This window comes from Medicago truncatula, chromosome 1 (genome assembly GCF_003473485.1).
Source record: "Medicago truncatula cultivar Jemalong A17 chromosome 1, MtrunA17r5.0-ANR, whole genome shotgun sequence".
Taxonomy (NCBI): Eukaryota; Viridiplantae; Streptophyta; class Magnoliopsida; order Fabales; family Fabaceae; genus Medicago; species Medicago truncatula.
This window is the reverse complement of record NC_053042.1, coordinates 33,706,851-33,730,999: the sequence shown is the minus strand read 5'-3', so window position 1 is coordinate 33,730,999 and position 24,149 is coordinate 33,706,851. Positions and strand designations below refer to the sequence as shown.

General features: G+C 36.1%; 1 protein-coding gene across 4 annotated transcripts; it reads left to right on the top strand.

The window, feature by feature from the left end:
• The first annotated feature begins 13,802 nt into the window (after positions 1 to 13,802).
• Positions 13,803 to 23,459, top strand: LOC25484161 (uncharacterized). 4 transcript variants are annotated; one of them, XM_039827897.1, is made up of 8 exons: positions 13,803 to 14,047; positions 14,183 to 14,320; positions 15,045 to 15,170; positions 15,581 to 15,661; positions 15,940 to 16,045; positions 16,118 to 16,184; positions 16,268 to 18,482; positions 19,628 to 19,900. In XM_039827897.1, the coding sequence occupies exons 1-7, from the start codon at positions 13,861 to 13,863 to the stop codon at positions 18,017 to 18,019; spliced, it is 2,457 nt and encodes an 818-aa protein (XP_039683831.1). In that variant the 5' UTR covers positions 13,803 to 13,860; the 3' UTR covers positions 18,020 to 18,482; positions 19,628 to 19,900. The 4 variants fall into 4 exon arrangements, with proteins under 4 accessions (XP_039683831.1, XP_024635049.1, XP_024635043.1 ...); XM_024779281.1 differs by lacking the exons at positions 13,803 to 14,047; positions 14,183 to 14,320; positions 15,045 to 15,170; ... (2 more) ...; positions 16,118 to 16,184; positions 16,268 to 18,482 and adding exons at positions 18,783 to 19,013; positions 22,028 to 22,175; positions 22,460 to 23,459 and having other exon boundaries at positions 19,628 to 21,363; XM_024779275.2 differs by lacking the exons at positions 13,803 to 14,047; positions 14,183 to 14,320; positions 15,045 to 15,170; ... (2 more) ...; positions 16,118 to 16,184; positions 16,268 to 18,482 and adding exons at positions 18,999 to 19,135; positions 22,028 to 22,175; positions 22,460 to 23,459 and having other exon boundaries at positions 19,628 to 21,363.
• The last annotated feature ends 690 nt before the right edge of the window (positions 23,460 to 24,149 follow it).

The following is a 24,149-nucleotide window of genomic DNA, read 5'->3' as shown; positions in this document are numbered from 1 at the left end:
TAAATGATCAAATATAGATAAAATTGGCTTCTTGAAATGCATTTTACCCAAAAAAAAATTAAATAGCTATTGTCAATTTTTATCCTTTGCTGTTGCTTTAATTTACATTTCATAAAAGTAAAAATTATTGTCATTTTTTTTTTCATGTATCGATTAATTTTCGGATTAAATTTATTTTTAGTCTTTACAACACTTGCGATTTTTGAGTTATGTTTCTAAGATTTTGTTTGATTTTAGTCTTTTGTTAGAGATTAAATACAAGAATAAAAACACTTTTTTTTTGTAAAATTTTAAAAAATCGAGACTAAAATTGAATAAATTTTTTGCAAGGACTAAACCTAAAAAAATATAATCTATGAGACTAAAAACATTTTTATCCTTAAATTTAATATATTCGTTTTAAAAATATTTTATTGTTCCCTTATATTTGGCCCCTGCATAAATTTTATGCTAGCTTCGCCGCTGGTTAAAAGACTCGGTTTATATTGTGCTCTCAATTTTCTCTATCTTTATAGAATTGATTAATTTTATTTTTAGTCTTTACAACACTTGCAATTTTTGAGTTATGTTTCTAAGATTTTGTTTGATTTTAGTCCTTTGTTAGAGATTAAATACAAGAATAAAAACACTTTTTTTTTTGTAAAATTTTAAAAAATCGAGACAAAAATTGAATAAACTTTTTGTAAGGACTAAACCTAAAAAAATATAATCTATGAGACTAAAAACATTTTTATCCTTAAATTTAATATATTCGTTTTAAAAATATTTTATTGTTCCCTTATATTTGGCCCCTGCATAAATTTTATGCTAGCTTCGCCGCTGGTTAAAAGACTCGGTTTATATTGTGCTCTCAATTTTCTCTATCTTTATAGAATTGATTAATTTTATTTTTAGTCTTTACAACACTTGCGATTTTTGAGTTATGTTTCTAAGATTTTGTTTGATTTTAGTCTTTTGTTAGAGATTAAATACAAGAATAAAAACACTTTTTTTTTGTAAAATTTTAAAATATCGAGACAAAAATTGAATAAACTTTTTGTAAGGACTAAACCTAAAAATATATAATCTATGAGACTAAAAACATTTTTATCCTTAAATTTAATATATTCGTTTTAAAAATATTTTATTGTTCCCTTATATTTGGCCCCTGCATAAATTTTATGCTAGCTTCGCCGCTGGTTAAAAGACTCGGTTTATATTGTGCTCTCAATTTTCTCTATCTTTATAGAATTTCTTCTAGCCTAGACTCACATAATTTGTTGTTGCGGAGAAATGAGGTTTACCTGAAAGAAAAAAAGACATCTTTTTAAATGCAAGAAGGAAAAAAAAAAAGGAATTTATTGATTAAGAAAAGGTTTGAAACCTCTTCCTTCCTATTAAGATTGGAAAGAAAAAAAAAATTATTGGGTCATTGATAGAGTTTGGGGGACCGTCTATATCGAGGTTAGAACAACCACACTTGCAAGAGAGACACCACACTCTTATCCAAGACCTTAAGGCAATGGGTTTATGAGTCCTCTTACTTATAAGGTGTTCAACCTTTACTATTTTATCCAATGTAGGACATATAACTCACACTTGCATACAACAACAAAAATGTCCCTGTGAGATTAGCTCAGTCGATAAGAACAATGCATAATATATGTAAGGTCTGGGGTTCGAACACCAGACACCAAAAAAGAAAAACTATATATACTTCGTGTAATTTTAAGTTTTAAATTTTTTTAAGGGAAGTTTTAATTGTTTATCAAACGCTAATGAGGTTTTTTTTTTTAAGAAGGAAAAGCTATATATACTAAAAGGGATCAAAACAAAGTGTCAGTATATAAAAGAATAAAACTGTCCAAAATCTGTTGTTAAAAACTTCCTCCTCCAGTATCAAATATAAGAAATTTTTCACTTTTTAAATTCACTTAATAAATGATGTATGTGATCTTCATTATGGACCACATACATCATTTATTGAATAAATCTAAAAAAAGAATAAAAACGGTAAAAAATAATCAGATTTGTAAACCTTTAACCACCGCTAGGTTTCTTTCTTCCTTCTTTAAAAAAAAAAAAAAAAAAAAAACCACCGCTAGGAATTGTGCTTGATGCGTTCAAGTGACTCTTGAGAAACTTGCTTATTGCAACAACAACAAAATCTTAAATTGCGCTCTTTTCAAATGATCCGGATACAAACCAATCAAATTACCTAACAGCTGAACCTAATATCCTGCATGGAAGCTTATATGAGGTGGATGAACGGTAATATTAATTTATTATTTATACATTTGCTTATTAGGATACTGATTTTTTTTCATGTGTTTTGTGTAACACCCCGTTTTCCCAATATACAGATTTCATAAACAATTATCAGAGTAAAAAAACATAAACGGGATATCACATAGAAACGTAATCCAAAAACAGTTAAATGATGATTTAACCTTCACAAATTATCTTTAACATAGCAGCGGAATATTAATTCGTAAGTCATAAATCAGTTTGGCACGTAGGCCCCATCAAAATAGTTTATTATCCATAACATAATAAAAATAACATATTATCCACGTAAAAGAATGAAGCATGTATAACATTAAACCCCATCCCGTTACGTATCAGAGCGACCTAGACGACACAGTGAAGGCAAGGCCACTCACGACGGCAACTGTACACTAAGCACGATCACCTGCAAGTTACCCATACGAAGGGCAACATTTTCAAGCAGAAGGGGTGAGATTTCATAACAAAATAACATTAATCAATTTAATTGCGAATCATAAATTAACATCATAATCATTCATTTATTAACTTTGCATAAATGCTAAACAGTTATCACGTAATCATATATCCAATCATTATGAACAACATAACATAATCAATAAACACTTATCACGTAATCACATATCCAATCATTATCAACAAGGCATCTTAATCATGACAATGTGACAATGCTCTTAGACTCCTTATATGCATGTGGTACCAATCGTCATCATAAGTATTAATATACTTTAATCGTGCGGAGGACAAAGCTCCTATAAAACGTGCGAAGGACAAAGCTCCTAATATTCGTGGTGAGGACTAAGCTCAATGAGATGCTATGCATGGACACATATGAACAAAACATCGTAATCAACTTATCAACATGCATCCAATAATTTGGAGCTAAACTTCATCATATACTTATGCACTTAGTTAAATAACGGAAGCAGCATAAACAGGTCACATAACAAGATGATATCATTATATCAATAGCACATAAATTGCATCATTATCACATCTTCTTATCTTGCATGAATATACAATACCATAGTTCATATTCAATTAATATCAATATGACTTAAACAACTCTACAGACTGCATTAAACGACATCACTAGGTCTCATTACCAGTTAGGGGTTCACTCTTGATCAACAAGTGCGACACAGATCGCACAAAACACATAACAATTTCATTCTGGTTGTACTCGCGAGGCGAGAGTTCTTACTCGCCATGGCGAGTACCACTCAACTCCCAAACTAAGCTTGTTCTGGGTTCCCTCTGATCCTACATTCATTCCTAATCAATACTAGGTATGTTCAGGCACTCAAAGGCATGCAAGGTTCAACTAAACAGGTCGAAACACGAAATCTAACATACACTCTGCCTTAGCTCGCTATGGCGAGTAAGGTTGCTCGCAGTGGCGAGCTGCGTCACACACCTCGCGAGGCGAAGGGGATTGCTCGCCATGGCGAGTTGAACCAAACAACTCGCGAGGCGAAAAGGAAGGGCTCGCGTGGCGAGCGATGAAGTTCATCACTCGCGAGGCGAGGATCATCACTCGCCAAGGCGAGCGATGAACAGAAGCTCGGGTAGACTAGGGTTTTTCTCAAAAATTCATCACACAACATGGTTCAAAGCTTGGTTTTGATCCCAGAATTCATCCTAAACATATTCTAAGGTTAAAGGACGGTTCTTTCATCAATCTAAACAAGTTTTACCGTTTGATCATCAATTTTTAGGGTTTTGACCTAATTCCAAAACTTTTCTAAATCAATCCTAACTTTGTCAACTAATCATCAGAATTACAGCAATTAACATTATTGAATTATTAGTCTCACCCTTACCTTGTATGAAGAAAATCGCAGCACTCTTCCTAGGTTCCTCTAGACTTGACTTTTTCTCCCTTTTCTCCAAAAACGTACGTACAACAAATGTTTTCTAAAACTAGGTCTAGCCTTTTATATCTCCTCTTAATTACTTATCTTATCTCACTTCCTCCCCAAAACTATCTAAAATATCAAAACAGCCCTCAACTAAATATTTTATATTATTTTCAAATATTTATTCTATTTAATAATATAATAATTCTCATATCATAATCAAATCCTCCAAAACTCATAACTTTTCACGTCATCAATCAAATCACTAAAATCATCGTAAATCATCAAAACATATCAAAATCATGCTTATACTATATAATTATAATATAATCGCCTAAACTCGATTAAATAAACGATTAAACGAAAGTGGGCGTTACAACTCTCCCCCACTTAAAAGATTTTCGTCCTCGAAAATTTACCTCAAGCAAACAACTCTGGATAAGACTCTAGCATCTTACTCTCAAGCTCCCACGTCAAGCTTTCACCAGTCGCTCCCGACCAAACAACTCTCACGAGAGGTATCTCCTTGCCTCTCAACGTCTTCACTTTACGATCATCAATCCTCACCAGTAAAGTTTCTACCGTAAGGTTGTCTCTAACTTGCACATCGTCACTCTGAATTACATGAGATGTGTAACGCCCTAGTCGTTATTTTGTTATTTTTAGAATTAGTTAGAGTCTTTTGTGTGTTTTTAATTAATATATGCGTTATTTGAAGTGTGTAGTATTTATTTATATAAATTATTTAATATAAATAGAATAAAACGAATAATAGAGTTATTTAGGAGGTTAGGGATTAATTAGAAATTAATAGAATTTAGGGGAGGTTTAATGTAATAAGAGGAGTTACACTTTAGTAAAGAAAAGGAAAGAAAAAGTGAGAAAACTGTTTAACGTAAAAACAAGTTGGGGAGGAGAAAAAGCTAAGGCAAGGAGAGAAGACCAAGAGAGAAGAACCTAGGAATTGATTTGCTGTGCTTTTGTCCTTGCAATTCTAAGGTAAGGGTGGGATCATCTTTCAATAGTGATAATATATGATTTTCTGAAAAATTAAACTATTTAACTGTTCTTGAGATGAAATTGAGAAAATTAGGTTAATGATGATTTTGAAGAAAATGTGTAAAATTCAGGTTTATGAAGTTGTATTTGATGATTGGTACGATTTCCTAATCTGTATCGTTGTTGTTGATCATAATTGGATGAAAATAGCATGTTAAATGTGAATTTGGAATTTTCTGTATGAAGGCTTGATTTGGCATGAATTGTTGTTGTTAATGCTAGTTATGGTTCCTGTTGATGTCTGATTTCGTATAGGACTTGTAAACATTTTCTAGAAAACGTTTTGGGCGAATTGGGGGTTAAAATTGGGTTTTTGGAGTGATGAGAAGTCTGAAAATCGTAACTGTACCCTGTCCAGATGAGTGGTCGCTTAAGCGAGCCAGCCGTCGCTTAAGCGAGCATTCATGTAGCTGCCCAGAAATTAGATTTTTCCCGTTCGCTTAAGCGAACAGTGAGCGAACTGGTAAGCAAAAATTAAGTTTGATTCTGCCAAAAATTCGCTTAAGCGAGCCATGAGCGACCCGTAAGCGAACCGAACCCAGACCTACTGTAAGTTGGTCGCTTAAGCGAGCTAGCCGTCGCTTAAGCGAACTGAGTGTTAGTCAGCTTTTTCTGAACCTTGCCTCACACACTAAGGGATCCTTTTGAGTATTTCTAGATGTTCCTTCCAGCTTGTATAACCTTTGTATAGACTTAAAATCCTACTTAAAATCATGATGATAATTAGTTGGTTAATTTTATGAATTTGAATGTTGAAATGCTTGAATCAAGTGGATGAACATGTTGCATTGAAAAGGTGCTGAGTCATATAAGTACATATGCATTTGTTGTCGAGTTGTATGCAGATATACACAAGTGGAGTCAGTTGCATAAGCATAAAAACGATGAGAACTTCGGTTCTGGAACGCTTTGTCGTTCAAAACGATGGAACACGATGTTGTTCAAAATGATGTTAACGATGAGGACTCATGTCCTGATAAAAGAATGCTTTAACCATTCTATAACGATGAGAGCTTCGGCTCTGATATGGTACCACATGCATAATTGCATTTGTTGAGGAGTCTTAGGAGAGTTGTCATGTCTTGCATGAGTCTTAGAAGTGAAGTCGAGTAGTCGCATGAGTCATTGTTACTGTTGACATTGTTGTTGAATGATGAAGTTGATAATGAATGTCGTATTATTATTGTTGAATGATGAAGTTGATAATAAATGTTGTATTATGATTGTTGAACGATTATGATGATAGGGTGTTAGAATCATTTATGTTATTATATATTATTATTATTGTTGGAGAATCTCACCCCTTCTGCTTGAAAATGTTGTCCTTCCTATGGGTAACTTGCAGGTGATCCTGAGTAGTAGGTGGTGGCTCAAGTGTCTAGGGCTCTGATACGTGGGATGGGATTTCATTGTTTTATTTCATTCTATGTATCAAATTTTGGTTAATGTTGTTGTAGCCCTAATATTGATGAATTATTCTGGTTGAGGCTTTTATGCCAAGATATTATTTGGAATTTTAAATAGTTGTTGACGTTTCAGTGATAATATTCCGCTGCATAATAAACGACGATTTCTTTGGATATTTTATAAATAGATTTTTATATTCTATTTCAGAAATTTAGAAAATGAAGTGTGACATGCCCATGTGGATTTTATGACTCTGATGTGTGTTTATTTTACTTAAATAAAGTATATTTGGGAATGGGGTGTTACAAGATGGATCCGGAACATACTTCCGAAGTTGCGACACATGGAAAACATTGTGCAAATTCGAAAGATGCGGCGGTAAACCCACTCGGTAAGCCACCGTTCCAACTCTTTCCAGTATCTGATATGGACCAATGAACTTCGGGGTCAACTTCTTTGACTTCAAAGCACGTCCTACACCAGTCATAGGAGTGACTCTCAAAAACACGTGGTCTCCTTCCTGAAATTCAAGATCTTTTCTACGCTTATCATGATAACTCTTTTGTCGACTCTGCGACGCTTTCATTTTCTCTCGGATCATCTGAACCTTCTCAATAGTTTGCTGAACAATCTCTGGTCCTAAGACCACTCTTTCACCTGACTCAAACCAGCACAACGGAGTTCTGCATCTCCGACCATACAAAGCCTCGAACGGTGCCATTCCAATACTAAAATGATAGCTATTATTATAAGTGAACTCGATCAACGGAAGATGACTATCCCAAGTTCCTCCTTGCTCAAGAACACAAATTCTCAACAAATCCTCTAGCGACTGAATTGTCCTCTCCGACTGACCATCTGTCTGCGGATGATACGCCGAACTCAATCTCAACTTCGAACCCAAGGCCTCTTGCAAACTTTTCCAAAATCTAGAAGTAAATCTTGGATCTCTATCTGATACAATGCTCGAAGGAACACCATGCAGCTTCACAATCTCCTTGATGTAAATCTCTGCCAACTGGGCAACAGGGAAACTAATATTAATAGGTAGAAAATGAGCTGACTTCGTCAATCTATCAACAACAACCCAAATTGCATCGTTCCCTCTCGGGGTATTCGGCAAACTCGTCACAAAATCCATCGATATACTATCCCATTTCCATTCTGGCACATCTAAAGGTACCATCATCCCAGCGGGTTTCTGATGCTCGACTTTCGACTTCTGACAAACTAAGCAGGAATACACAAACTGTGCCACATCTCGTTTCAAACCAGACCACCAGAAAATCTTCTTTAAATCATGGTACATCTTCGTAGCTCCCGGGTGAATACTCAAGCTACTTCTATGACTCTCTTCAAGAATCATCTTCTTAATCTCTTCATTGTCTGGAATGCAAATTCTTCCTCGGAATCTCAACACACCTTGATCATCGATTTTAAAATCACTGTCTTCAGCCTGATCTCTAGCAACCAACAAATCCACAAACTTTACATCAACTTTCTGTGCTTCCTTGATACTTTTCAGAAATTCACTATCAACCTTCAGCATACCCAGTTTCACGCTCTGAGGTGACCATTCACAAACCAAACTCATATCTCGGAACTGTTCAAGTAATTCGAACTCTCTGACCATCATGGCGGACATATGCAGTGTCTTCCTACTCAAGGCATCTGCAACAACATTGGCTTTACCCGGATGATAATTCAAACCAAAGTCATAATCTTTCAGCAACTCTAGCCATCTACGCTGCCTCATGTTCAATTCCTTCTGATCGAACAAATACTTCAAACTCTTGTGATCGCTAAACACCTCAAATCTCGAACCATACAAGTAATGTCTCCATATCTTCAACACAAAGACTACGGCCGCCAACTCAAGATCATGCGTAGGATAATTCTTCTCGTGAACTCTCAACTGTCTTGAAGCATAAGCTACCACTTTACCTTCTTGCATAAGCACACCTCCTAAACCCAACTTGGACGCATCACAATACACCACAAAAGGTTCATCTGACTTCGGCAAAATCAAAACTGGAGCAGTCGTCAGACGTTTCTTCAATTCACTGAAACTTTTCTCACAATGGACGTCCCACACAAACGTTTTTCCTTTACAAGTCAACTGCGTAAGCGGAAGAGCTAACTTGGAAAATCCCTCGATAAATCTCCTGTAGTAACCAGCTAAACCCAAAAAGCTTCTAATCTCAGTAACGGACTTAGGAGTACCCCATTGCGATACCGCTTCGACTTTAGACGGATCCACAGCAATACCATCTCCGGAAATAACATGGCCAAGAAAACTCACTTCTTTCAACCAGAACTCACACTTAGACAATTTGGCATAAAGTTTCTTCTCTTTCAACACTTCTAAGACAATCTTCAGATGCTCGGCATGTTCTTCTTCAGTCTTGGAGTAAATCAAGATATCATCGATGAACACAACTACGAACCGATCCAAAAATGCATGGAAGATGCGATTCATATACTCCATAAACACTCCAGGTGCATTGGTCACACCGAAAGGCATAACTTTATATTCATAGTGACCATAACGCGTTCTGAAAGCTGTCTTCTGCATATCCTCATCTTTCACTTTAATCTGGTGATAACCTGATCTCAAATCAATCTTGCTGAAAACTCGTGCACCCACTAACTGATCCATCAAATCATCAATTCTCGGGAGTGGATACCTATTCTTGATAGTTACCTTGTTCAACTGCCGATAATCAATACACAACCGCATACTACCATCTTTCTTCTTTACTAGCAAAACCGGCGCTCCCCAAGGTGAAACACTTGGTCTAACAAACTTCTTCTCAAGCAAGTCCTCCAACTGTTTCTTCAACTCAGATAACTCGGAAGCAGACATACGATAAGGTGCCATCGAGATCGGCTTCGTTCCAGGAACAAGATCAATAGAAAACTCGACTTCTCTCTCTGGAGGCACATCAGGAATCTCATCTGGAAAAACTTCAGGAAATTCACACACCACCGGTAACCTATCAATCACTGCTTGATTCTCAACAGATAAAGAAGCCATTAGTGAAAACATCAAGATACCATCGCGTTCCAGTTGCTTCAGCTGCTTAGTAGACAAAAACTCTGCACCACTTTCCTCTTCGACGGAAGAAAAATGTACTGACTTGCTAAAACAATTAATAAGAACGTGGTTGTACTCTAACCAGTTCATACCCAGAATCACATCCATACCACTCAAAGGTAGACAAACTAAATCCATTTCAAAATCACGACCAAACATAGACAAAGGACATTTCAAACATACGAGAGAAGTAGTCACCGCACCCTTAGCTGGAGTTTCGACAACCATCTCTCCATTCATATCAGACAACTCAAGACCCAAAGCAGAAACACAATCGAAAGCAATAAAGCAATGCGTAGCACCAGTATCAATAATAGCAACTAAAGGAGTATTATTAATATAGCAAGTACCTCTGATCAAACGATCCTCATTCTCTGTCTGAGTCCCAGTCAAAGAAAAGACCCTACCAGTAGTCGGCGCCCTCTTAGGCTGAGTACACTGTGAACTAATGTGACCCTCTCCATTGCAATTAAAGCACACAATGTCCGTACGATTGCAATCAGCTACAACATGACCTTTCTTACCACACCGGACGCACTTCTTGATTTCCTCAGGGCAGGCGTTGCTCTTGTGGCATTTCTCACCACAATTGAAACACACAATCTCTGCAGCATCCTTCTTCTTGGGCCGCCTAACATCGACCATCTTCTGTTTCCCTTTATCAGCGGGGGCACTGTATGGCTTAGGACGACTCTGATGTCCCTTACCCTTCCTCTCATTCACTACCTTGTAGTGAGCCTTCGTATCCTCTTCATAGATCCTGCAGCTATTAACCAAGTCCTGAAAAACTCTCAGCTGTTGGTACCCAAGCGCCCTCTTGATGTCGGGCCTCAAACCGTTCTCGAACTTAATACATCTCGAGAACTCAGCATTCTCAGCAGTATAGTGCGGGTAGAACTTCGACAGCTCCACGAACTTGGCAGCATACTCTGTCACGGACATATTTCCTTGCTTCAGCTCAAGGAATTCGATCTCTTTCTTCCCGCGAACATCTTCCGGAAAGTATCTTCTCAAGAACTCTCTCCTGAACACAGCCCAAGTCACAACAGCTCCCTCCTGCCCAAGAGTAGGCAGAAGAGCAACCCACCAGTCATCAGCTTCCTCGGCTAGCTGATGAGTACCAAACCGCACTTTCTGATCCTCAGTGCACTGCATAACCCGGAAAATCCTCTCAATTTCCTTAAGCCACGTCTGGGCTCCATCAGGGTCATAACGTCCTTTGAAAGTCGGAGGGTTCTTCTTCATGAACGTCTCCAACATCCTAGCTTCAGCATTCGCACCAGCATTTGCGTTAGGTTGTTGTCCCACAGCTTGGGCAACAGCTTGTAGAGCAGCAGCTAACGCAGCATCGTTTCTTCCAGCCATTTCTGATATTCTACAAAAGTAGCAACAACAACATAAGATAGTAATATAAATATTACTAAGACTCAACACGACTCTCTAATTAACCGGACGGACCAACCTGCTCTGATACCAATTGTAACACCCCGTTTTCCCAATATACAAATTTCATAAACAATTATCAGAGTAAAAAAACATAAACGGGATATCACATAGAAACGTAATCCAAAAACAGTTAAATGATGATTTAACCTTCACAAATTATCTTTAACATAGCAGCGGAATATTAATTCGTAAGTCATAAATCAGTTTGGCACGTAGGCCCCATCAAAATAGTTTATTATCCATAACATAATAAAAATAACATATTATCCACGTAAAAGAATGAAGCATGTATAACATTAAACCCCCATCCCGTTACGTATCAGAGCGACCTAGACGACACAGTGAAGGCAAGGCCACTCACGACGGCAACTGCACACTAAGCACGATCACCTGCAAGTTACCCATACGAAGGGCAACATTTTCAAGCAGAAGGGGTGAGATTTCATAACAAAGCTCCTAATATTCGTGGTGAGGACTAAGCTCCTAATATTCGTGGTGAGGACTAAGCTCAATGAGATGCTATGCATGGGCACATATGAACAAAACATCGTAATCAACTTATCAACATGCATCCAATAATTTGGAGCTAAACTTCATCATATACTTATGCACTTAGTTAAATAACGGAAGCAGCATAAACAGGTCACAAAACAAGATGATATCATTATATCAATAGCACATAAATTGCATCATTATCACATCTTCTTATCTTGCATGAATATACAATACCATAGTTCATATTCAATTAATATCAATATGACTTAAACAACTCTACAGACTGCATTAAACGACATCACTAGGTCTCATTACCAGTTAGGGGTTCACTCTTGATCAACAAGTGCGACACAGATCGCACAAAACACATAACAATTTCATTCTGGTTGTACTCGCGAGGCGAGAGTTCTTACTCGCCATGGCGAGTACCACTCAACTCCCAAACTAAGCTTGTTCTGGGTTCCCTCTGATCCTACATTCATTCCTAATCAATACTAGGTATGTTCAGGCACTCAAAGGCATGCAAGGTTCAACTAAACAGGTCGAAACACGAAATCTAACATACACTCTGCCTTAGCTCGCTATGGCGAGTAAGGTTGCTCGCAGTGGCGAGCTGCGTCACACAACTCGCGAGGCGAAGGGGATTGCTCGCCATGCCGAGTTGAACCAAACAACTCGCGAGGCGAAAAGGAAGGGCTCGCGTGGCGAGCGATGAACAGAAGCTCGGGCAGACTAGGGTTTTTCTCAAAAATTCATCACACAACATGGTTCAAAGCTTGGTTTTGATCCCAGAATTCATCCTAAACATATTCTAAGGTTAAAGGACGGTTCTTTCATCAATCTAAACAAGTTTTACCGTTTGATCATCAATTTTTAGGGTTTTGACCTAATTCCAAAACTTTTCTAAATCAATCCTAACTTTGTCAACTAATCATCAGAATTATAGCAATTAACATTATTGAATTATTAGTCTCACCCTTACCTTGTATGAAGAAAATCGCAGCACTCTTCCTAGGTTCCTCTAGACTTGGCTTTTTCTCCCTTTTCTCCAAAAACGTACGTACAACAAATGTTTTCTAAAACTAGGTCTAGCCTTTTATATCTCCTCTTAATTACTTATCTTATCTCACTTCCTCCCCAAAACTATCTAAAATATCAAAACAGCCCTCAACTAAATATTTTATATTATTTTCAAATCTTTATTCTATTTAACAATATAATAATTCTCATATCATAATCAAATCCTCCAAAACTCATAACTTTTCACGTCATCAATCAAATCACTAAAATCATCGTAAATCATCAAAACATATCAAAATCATGCTTATACTATATAATTATAATATAATCGCCTAAACTCGATTAAATAAATGATTAAACGAAAGTGGGCGTTACATTTTGCTGCATTATCAATTTTTATTTCAGCTCATTAAAATTGTGCTACACATTTATAAGAGAAAAAAATAATAGTCATTTTAGTCTCTAAATATGCAAAAGTGGCCATAATAGTCTTTTAATATATCAAAATTTTAAAATAGTATTTGATTGTGCACTATGTTAATCAAAATAGTCTCTGATGTTGAAATAACCCTTTAATGCCCGATATGACAAATAAGTAAGTATATTGAAGGATTGATATGACATGATTAATTGAATATTTTAACACGGGTGACTATTTTGATTAAAAAAGTGTACAACCAAAAAATATTTTAAAATTTTGATACATTAAGAACTATCGTAACGGCTAGTTAGTTGCACATTCGTAAACCAAAATAACTATTAACCCAAATAAAAATAGAGAAGAAAAGTGCAATTAAATCTAGGCATAATTGCACTTTTGGACCCCTATCTTTTCAAAAGTTGCGGTTATGGACCCCTAACTAATTTAAATACAAAACAACCCCTTATGTTTTGATTCTTTGGCAGTTTTGGACCCTTAAGGCAAAAAAAAAAAAAAAAATTGACACGTGGCACCTCACTTAGGGTGCCACATCAGCGTTGACCGAGTCAACAATGGACTGGGGGTCCAAATTTGCCAAAGAATCAAAACTTAGGGGGCTGTTTTGTATTTAAATTAGTTAGGGGTCCATAACTGCAACTTTTGGAAAGATAGGGGTCCAAAAGTGCAATTAAGCCTTAAATCTATAGGTGGAGTAAACATATAAGTGTAGAATTTGGCGCGAAATCTTCTGTGTCGAAAACAGCCATGGCTACTACTACTCCAACTCCACCATGCAGCGTTCATTCAATGCAATGAAGAAAATGGGAATTTCCCGAATAAACCCCAACGATCTATCTCATCATCTTCGTCAGAAGAAAGCTAAGTTCATTGCTCCTCATGAAAAACAAAACCCTAGATTTGAAGAAGAACCAGATCATTCTTCTCACATTCCATTACAGAGAGAAAATGTTACAACATGTAAGCTTATGAATTTAACCTAATGCATGCGTTCATGGAAAACTATTTCGTAACAATTGTTAGAATTAGAATTAAATGACTTGAATTTTGTATTGTTTATGCTGAGAATTTGAGATGTGATTTTGTATTATTCAGGTGATCCGAAAACTTCTGAGTATGCTTTCTTTAAGAAATTGAAGAAGGATGCAAGCCTCAGATTTTCTTCTGGTCCAGGAAAAAAGGATGATGGTTCCTTATCATCCAAGAAGCCTGAATTTGATGACTGTTCCAAAGGTTGATTTAACTTTAATTATGTATTTTTTTGGATAAACAGCTTAATTAAGCGCTTATAGCATAAGTGTTTTTCATATATGTGTTTATGTATAGGCTATTTTTGTAACAAAAGATAAAATAAGTCAAATTGTTTTCAAATAAGCTATTTTGGAGGGCTTATGGAAGTAAGCTAAAAACAACATATGGACGTGTTGTAAGTTGTTTCCATAAGTTTTCTCAGCTAGGGTCTGTTTGAATTGACTTATTTGAATTTATTTACCAGCATAAGCACTTGTGAGACTATTTGAGAGTCTTATCAGATGTTTTCAACTTAGTTTCATAAGCTCTCGAAGATAGCTTATGAACTCAACTTATAGCTTATACGAAAACAACTTAACTTTATGTTATCTTTTGTTGTAGAAATAGCTTGTACATAAGCACTTATCACTATAAGTTGCAAGTTAAGCTGTTTATCCAAATAAGACAATAGTCTCACAAGTGTTTATGTCAGTAGATAAGCTCAAATAAGTCAATACAAATTGGCCCTGAAACTTTTGGTCTAACAAAGTCATCGGCTACTTCCTTTATCATAACATTTGCTAAATGTCAGTGTGTGAGCTTAATGATAAGTTGGGAATTTGTTTGATACGTGCTTACACTTAAGGATTTATGATGATGGTAAGGAACACAAATTGTAAATGTTCTGAAATCATCACTTAAAAGGGATATATTTTATGTTGTGCAGAGAGAACTGATGATGTTATGGTTGGGACTAAGAAGGGCGGCAACTCTTCAAGGATCAATCAAGACGTATCAACTTTTGAGATGGATTCATTTCGTTCACCTTCTGTTAGAGCTATGAATAAGTCAGGTGTGTGTTAGAAGAGAAATTTCCATACTAAATTAGCCACAGAGATAAACTGATACTTATGATCATTAAGTTTCACAATTGACAAATCCAATAAATAGAAAATATGATACTCATGAATCGTTCCTTGGTGTGTTTGTTGTTGTCATTTTTTATCATCAATGTCTTCAACTTCTCCTACTTGCTAGTTATTCAAAAAAAAAAATAATAGTTTGTATTATGTGGCATTTTCTATTTTTATGATCAGAACATGCTTGTGTTGTGTCGTGTATCAGGAAGACTTTAGTTGTTTGAACTAGAAGGTGTTGAAATATTGGAAACTATTCCCGCCTCCCTACATAATTTCAATTTTCAGTTTCCTGCTAAACAACAATCCAGTATCAAAAAGATCTTTTTCCTCTTGGTGTATGCAGACATGTACTCTATGTGCAGCAAGCTGACAAATTCTCAAGGTTGTGGTGACACCATCAAACCCCAGGGATTTTCACATGAAGGTTAGATTTTCTTCTTTTTGACTGCTTCAGTAGTAGGGGGTTATAGGGGAAAAATTTGTACAACAGTTAGAACATATATAGTTTATATTACTCGGTCTTCAGTAGTTTAGTGCCAATCTTTGACAGGGTCCACTCATTTGTTAATTAATCTTCACATGTTAAATTCATAATTTTAGGGAAAATGTGTTTTATGCAGCTGAAGACGTCACATTTAATGATTATATTTGAGAATGTATTGATATAGTTTGTGTAAGACAATTTACTACATGGTACTTCAGGAAACCAGTATGAGGATGGAGACATCTTCTCTAGAAAGAGACAGAAACTACGACAGTGTGTTGCCGATACCTTATTTCCTGATACAGAGAAACCGTGTTCAAAAGGGTTAGACAAGTTTTTTCATTGATATTGAATATTTTTATCTTTACCATTTTGAATAAAATAGGAATTTTTCAGGCTTGATATTGTTTCCATGCTTCTTAGTCGCCTGTTTCCGATGAGCGCTGACTGCACCGTAAAAAATGTATGTTTATTTAGATGCCCTTTGTAATGCTATCAATCCTTCCAATGACTTTCCTTCCTTGACAAAAGTGATCTTCTGGTCAGAAATACGAGGAACCTAATTCAGGAGAAATAGAGAGTGCTACCAGATACGATTTACTTGACTCTCGAGAGTCGGATGTTCAATTTAACGAGCACTATCTGATACCTGAGAGGAAACTTCTGGAACTTGAATCAAGCTCATACTGCAATGATCAGATGTTGTCTCCTATGTTTCTCGAATCAGGTGAGAAAATTGCTCCACATGCTGAGTTTCCAACCTATCATTATCAGAAATTTCAACCTCGGTACAGCATAACAGCGCCTGAGTGCAAACTAAGTGGAACTCCAAGTTTCAGTGCCTATGTCAAGGGTGACAATGACATAACTTCTGGATCTCTGTTTAACGAAGTAGAAAATGCTACCAGATATAGTCTGCTTGATTCTCAAGAGCTAGATTTTCAATGTAAAGAACTCCATCAGATGCCTAAGAGGAAACTTCTTGAACTTGAATCTGGCTCATACTTCAATGATCAGATGGTGTCTCCTATGTTTCCCGAATTGGGAGAGAGACTTACTCCACATGCCGAGTTTCCAACCTATCATTCTCAGAACTTTCAACCTCAGTACAGTATAACAGCACCCAACTGCAAACTGAGTGGAACTCCAAGTTTCAGGACCTCCGGTAAGGGTGACGTAACTCATGGATCTCTGTTTAACGAAGTAGATTTTCAATGTACTGAAATCCAACAGATACCTAAGAGGAAACTCCTTGAACTTGAACCAAGCTCATCCTTCAGTGATCATTTGTTGCCTCCTATGTTCCTTCGATCAGTTGACTTAATTACTCCTCACACCGACTTTCCAATCTATCCTCACATGTCTCGACCTGTGTTCCGAACAGAAGCTGAAAGCGAATTTGGTGAGCTTCCAAGTTACCTTGACAAGAATGATGTAACTCATGGATTTCTGTGTAATGAGCAAAAGCATGAAACTTTTACACTGGATCATTTCAATGAGCTGGGGAAACTTGAGAGAGAACCGATTCCTCTTCTTCTGGAAAATGCTTTTGATTGCACAAAGGATGAGATAAAGTTACCTGTCACTTCTAATTATGCAAAACCATATATGGCCCCTGCATTATCAATTTTAGACCATGGTGAAGACCCGATATCAAATGATTCATTAGGTGACTTCCACTTTAGGCCCTCACCCTTATTACTCGACAAACCACATGACTTCAATTCAGTTTTGGATTCTGGTTTATTGAAATATCAAAAGCCCCAGTTTGGAGATCATCTTTACAAGGATGATGAAGAAATGGACATGAATTGTAACCACACAGCATTGTCCTTCTCGCACAATAAACACTACTTTAAATTGTCAGAAAATTTCCAGAATGAAGCTTCATCTGTTCAAGACAGCATATACCTTCCAGCCTACCATCATTGGGTTAGAAAAGCAGGTTCCTGTGACTACCATCATCGTCGTGATACGGAAGCCTGGCTTTCATCTTCACCTGGGTGCTTATCCTTAACCAGTTCACGATCAAATTACCGAAGTTCGATTTCCAGAAATTTACAGCTACCCGAAAGCGAAAATATGTCTTCGCTTTTTCATATTGAGGATCATTATGAGCCCAAGATCAACGGTGGAGATCAGGGGGAAGTTCTTTATCATTTAAGTGAAGCCTTTGTTCAAATATATAACTCCTCATGTCTTCATATGTCCATGCAAAGAGACAATGGATGCCCATTTTCTCTGGATGACAGTGACAATATCAATGAGCAAGAGCAAAGACATGAGATGCTCCTCTAAACTCTAACATTCTCCGGGGAGTTTAATCACATGTTTTTGGTTAATTTTGGATTGGTATGCCATTACTGTGTGTCTTTCTGGGAATATTGTAATTAGACTATGATAGTTTGATAATTTGGGTCATTAACAGTACTCTATCAACAAGTCAAATTGAAAAAAAATGGTTGCACAAGTATCTAATTTTTTAATTGATTGTGTATAATTGTCAACATATCTACTAAACTTTCCCGTGATTCACTAGAAAAAACAATTAGTTTTTGGCATTATCTCGTGAATGAATAATGCTATAACGTGAAAGATCATTGCGTTAAGTAAACCACAAACTTAAACTCTAAATTATCTCCAACTTTTTTCTGTGGGATCCTTTGGAGTGATCTTCATGCTACTCAAGATTTGATGAATTTAGTTACGCTCTTCTTAACTACTCTATGTTGGTGTTGGAAGGCAAGATGCACGACGTGGGGTATGTTGCACATGAACAATTAATTAAAGTAGATTAATATGATTGTTTGCTTACAATGGTTAAACAAACCAAGCATCATAAGTGAGATTTAGATTTGCTGTTATGTTCTATTTAAAGGGTCACTTTCAATTGCATGTGCAACTTGTACGTCACTCATAAATTAGAAAACGATGCATGACCCATTCAATATTTTTTATTTCCCCGGATTAAAGGCTACCCTATGATACAAATCTTTTGTATTTACTCACCAATAAATCTCAATGTTTTGTATATCTTGTCACATTAAAGGTAGCCCAAACAAATAATTATTGCAAAGTCAAGCTAACAAAATGAGGAAAATTTGTTGGCCCTCAACCGATTTTACTTCTTTCTTCTGCTTACTTGTTTATAAACCTTTCTTGTTATCATTACTCCTTTTAAGGGATCTGCTTTAAAAGTATCTCTTTTCTTATGACACTATCTAATTAGTAAATTGTTCATATTTGAAAAGAGCTAGACAAAATGTCACAAGTTCCCCTGCTATTAAGTCAAGTAACTCACTTTGTCAATGTATTCCAAAAAAAAGATATTATTTCATTAATTTTCTTTATTCTATATATCATCACTTACTCAACATTTATGTTATCTTTTCTTACCAATATTATTTGGCCAAGGTTAGGTGACTGAATTTTTTATTATATTATTTTCATATAAAATTGTAGCAACTTCTTGTTTTTGTTTCAATGCCTAATTCTGCTATCAAACATCACATTTGAACATCTAACTAAAATTCCATCAAAGTTAGTAGAGAAAGAGATAAATCAATGGTAGTTTGTTGAAAACTAAGAGGGTTAAGATGGAGGACAAAACAGAGTTAAGCAAAAGAAGAGAGACAAAGACATAGGAGGAGGAAGGACAGCAAGCCCCCCATATCTCTCTCTCTCTCTCTCTCTCTCTCTCTCTCTAGCTGATCTGTATCTTTGTGTGTCATAAGTAGCATTATGCTACCAGTTGGAGGTTTCTGAATTGTCTTTAGTTTTTTGTTTATTTCCAACTTGTCTGTAATAGTTGTACTTGTGATTTCTATAGTTTAAAAATATTGTTATGCTATTATATTATTCCTATAATCATAAATTACTAAATTGTAGCACCTATTTGCCATGCAGCTTCTTCACTTTCAAAAGCTCAATCATCAAGATAGAAAAAATAATGGAGAACCTATCATCAAGATGCATATAGAATAGACCTAGAAATGTCCAAAGAAAAAAACTCCAAGCATAGTCCATCTAATGTAGTTGCTAAATTAATGGGGCTTGAAACCCTTTCAAAAGGAGAGCCGAATTTATCGGTGATTAGAAGCCAAACAAAAGATTATTATCAAGACATGTATGGTCATTTAGGGTGGCCATTGAAACATTGGAAAGTGGAAGATAGGTTTATGATGGATAAGGGAATGCTTCATGAATTTCATCATCCAAGCACAGAACAAGTTGATTACAAAGATGGATATGAAACATGGATGCAATCTCAGAGAGGAAGGTGGAGGGAAGATGTTGATGAGGGGAAGATGGCTCTCGTTCGTCAGAAATTCATTGAAGCAAAATATCTGTCAACAGATGAGACGCTGCGCCAATCGAAGCAATTTGAAGATGCATTGGATATTTTAAGCTCAAACAATGAACTCTTGGTCAGGTTTCTAGATTCACAAAATATTTATCAAATTCCCTCTACTCCACAGGATGATGCAAATCACATTACTCTTATCAAACCTTTGAAGATGTTTGGCAATGACAAGTCTTCTGGAAAGGGTAAGAAGAAGGATAGGTTGATTAAGAAACCAGAAAATTATGATCAAGCAGCTGTATGGGAGAACAGGAATTATGGATACTCTCCGGAATCTACTCGAATAGTGGTATTGAAGCCTAGTCCTGGGAGAACAAATGATCTTAAGGCTTTGGTTTCTCCAACAAATCCATCGCCTCAAAGTTTCTATCAGGGAAATGGAGATGCTAATGTACTTGAATCCATAGAAGTAGCAAAAGAGATTACACTCCAAATGCATGAAGGCCTAAGAAGCTACCAAAAGAATAAAATTTTACATTCTTCGGTATTTTCCAGTGGCTATTCCAGTGATGAGAACTCATTTGACAAATCATATCATGATTTGGAAGCCATGTCACCAATGCCAAGGCATTCTTGGGATTGCATCCATGTATGTGGCAGTCCTTATTCTACACAATCTTTAGGACGTACAACGTGTTCTCCCGAGTCCTCGGTGTGCATAGAGGCAAAGAAACGACTTTCTGAAAGATGGAACGTCATGGCATCTAACGGAAAAGGCCATCAAGAACAAAGGCATGTGTCGAGAAACTCTACTTTGGGTGAAATGCTTTCTCTTTCCCTTGTAAAGAAATCTGCAACATCTGTGATTGAGAGTACTAATAAACACCAAGAAGAAGAAAGAAAATCTGTTTCTTGCACTGAATCTTTCAATGAAAAAATTAGCATTAATGATTCTCCTCAAAACGATTGTGGGTTGAATCCTGACCCTGCATCTTCAACAGTCTATGAACCTAGCCTCGGCATTGATGCCGTTGACAAAGAACATGGCTCCAAGGTGGTGGCAAAGTCCAAGAGTAAGAAATCATCATTTAAAGGGAAAGTTGCAAGTTTCTTATTTTCAATGAGTAAAAAGTCAACCAAGAAAAAATCTAGTTCATCTCATTCGAATGATGAATCTGAAACTATTGTCAACGAAACATCAGTTCCATCAGTAAATTCATCTGGATTCCTCGGAGATAATGTGTCTCAAAGCTTCAATGTTGGTGGATTTGAAGAGTCTCTTGCAGCTTTATGTGAATCAGTCTCTAGTGAACCACAAGAAGACATGATTACACTAGAGGTAATAGCTAGCTACAATTGTTCTGCATATTTCAACATATTATTGTTTTTGTTCATTATGCAAGTTTTGTTTCTTTTAGTGATATTTATTTAGGACCTATTTCAAACTTAACCTTTATTTAGGATCTTTTAGCTAATTGTTGTTTAACCTTTATTTGGATGGCATCAATATACATTCCATAATTGTGAAATCTTGAGTTTTCCTATCTGTCTTTTCTCTTCCTAATTAATGGAATTAATATATCCTTCTGTGTGTTGGAATGGTGAAACAAATGAAACTTGTTTTAATAAACATTCTTGTGTACTTGATAATTAATATAACTAACTTTTCTTAGTCAGCACATTGGCCTAGTAGACAATCTCCTCTAGTTTTTTTGGTGTAATAAGAAAGATATTTATTCTTTCCAAAATGTCCTTCATAAAAACCTGTTTTATAAGAATAAAAGATGTTACTGAAAAATGAAATCTAAATTAATTGAAGAGTATTTTAGAAATGACATTGTTAAATAGACTAGAATTAATTGAGTTTTGCTTATATTTTAGACCATCAAACTCCAAACATTTTCTGTGGTCTGAATACACACCTCCACAAACATCAAGGTTTTTATAGTAGCTTATCACAGAACCATATACAAATGAAATCTTTGATTTGTTTGTTTTCACAGCCTGGATTGAATGAGTCAAAGCCCTTGGTGCCAGAGATTCCAAATGAAAAACAAGATCGGCCTAGTCCAATCTCAGTGTTAGAATCTCCATTTGAAGAATACAATACACCTCATGAGTCCTTGGAAAGCACGAAAGATGGTCACATGGGTAATACCTAGGCCTTACTTTTTTCTTTATCAGTGTCTTACCATTCCAAGAAGCTCTTATTTGATAAAGATCCTTAACTGTTGGCTACTTTCTATATCATGAATTTAATTCATGTATAAAAATATTTACATTGTCGATCAATCATCAAATCATTAAAAATGTCTGACTTCTATCGGAACTATTTCCAAAGTCACGTGTATGATTGGTTGTGATTTATTGACAATACATAAAAACTAAGCTCTTCTATTATTATTATCCGAGTGACACTTATTCTGTATGTATAGGATCACTGGTGCCGATGAAGTCCAATTTAATCGACAAATCACCACATATAGAATCAGTGGCTAGGACCCTATCATGGGATGAAGATTCTTGTGGAGAGTTAGCAAGTCCATATTATCCATTAAAAAGGGCTTGTTCCTTAGACACCAAGTTAGAGGATCATGAATGGCTTATCTTAGTCCAAAAACTACTATCAGCATCTGGACTTGATGATGATCAACAACAGTATGACTCATTTCACACAAGATGGTATTCCCTTGAAAGCCCATTGGACCCATCATTGAGGGACACATATGTCAACATAAATGAAAACAAGGACAGTACTCAGCCTCTTAATGAGGCCAAGAGAAGGAAAATGAGGTCAAATCAGAAACTTGTATTTGATTGTGTTAATGCTGCACTATTGGAAGTTGTTGGCTATGATGGATCAGAGAATTACTTCAAGATGTGCAGTGGGACCCACAGAAGGCCCTTCTTTGTTCAAGAGGGTTCATGTTTGATGGACCACATTGTGGCCCAAATGAATGAATTAATAGCAAATGGGATGAAGTTTGTTTGGGGTGGGGACAGTCACAGCTTGGTTGTAGAAAATGTTGTTAGGAAAGAGGTTGTGGAGAGTGGGTTGGTTGAGGTTATGAGAATGGAGATTGATGCTTTGGGGAGGGAAATAGAAGGAAAGATTATAGAAGAACTCGTCGAGAATCTTGTGCTCGATTTTACAGGCAGATGAGACGAGGGTTTTCTCAGTGTTGTCAATCGCGGATCGCAGAATATTATAGTTGTTTGTTCAAATTATGCTACACTTATAGCACCACTATAGCCACTATTTCACAACACACGGTTTTCTGTTTAATTTAATAAATATTGTTGTGATGTAACTCTATCATTGTTGCATTTGATTATATATGTCCACATGGCCCTGCTCACCTAATTTATTAAGTGCTACCAAAATGACTTGTACATATTTGATATTAATGAGTACATGATTTACATTATAAATAATTAGCTATGCAAAATCAATGTAAATTGGTACAGCAACACAGGAAATTATTTCCTCCATAATGTACTATGACATTGTCACAGGTCACAGTCTGTGTTAGTACTATACTTATTTAACGATAACATCCATCAGTACAATTAATATTCAACATGCACGATGAATTCAACAGAATCGTTGTCCTCTAGCAAAATCTTGTTGGCTAGCATTAAACCATGATTCATGTCATTATGATTGGAATGACAAGGCAGAAGAGAAAATCCATATTGATTATGGTAGCTGCTAGGTAGCCTAACCGTTAAACCGTGACAGGTTCACATTCATACCATACCGCAAAATATATCATTTTTATAGAGAAGATTCAGTTTCCCTACTCTTTGTCTATTATGAAATTCTCTTCTTTTTTGGGATGGAAGATAACAAGTTTAACTAGTTTATACAGTAGTATTAAATGTATAGCCTTTTTTTCCAGCTAGAATTCATCAGCAAGAGATTCTCCAACCAAACCAACCACACATGGGATGTCTGTCAACTAAGAAGTTAATTTGTGGTCCAAGAAATGAAACACACTGATACTGATATGCAGTAAAGTTCTTTGATCTCTTGTCATATATATAGAAAGTGTAATTTAGGGACAACAGAGAGATTATTAGAAAGAATGAAAGAAGTTAAACTTGAAGGAGTTCTAACACAAC

What these genes read in the sequence shown, in the direction of transcription:
- LOC25484161 (XM_024779281.1), top strand. Translation starts at nt 19,714, where the DNA reads ATGTCCAAAGAAAAAAACTCCAAGCATAGTCCATCTAATGTAGTTGCT. An exon ending in AAGACATGATTACACTAGAG is followed by an intron (nt 21,364 to 22,027) that starts GTAATAGCTAGC and finishes TTGTTTTCACAG; the next exon opens with CCTGGATTGAATGAGTCAAA. An exon ending in CACGAAAGATGGTCACATGG is followed by an intron (nt 22,176 to 22,459) that starts GTAATACCTAGG and finishes CTGTATGTATAG; the next exon opens with GATCACTGGTGCCGATGAAG.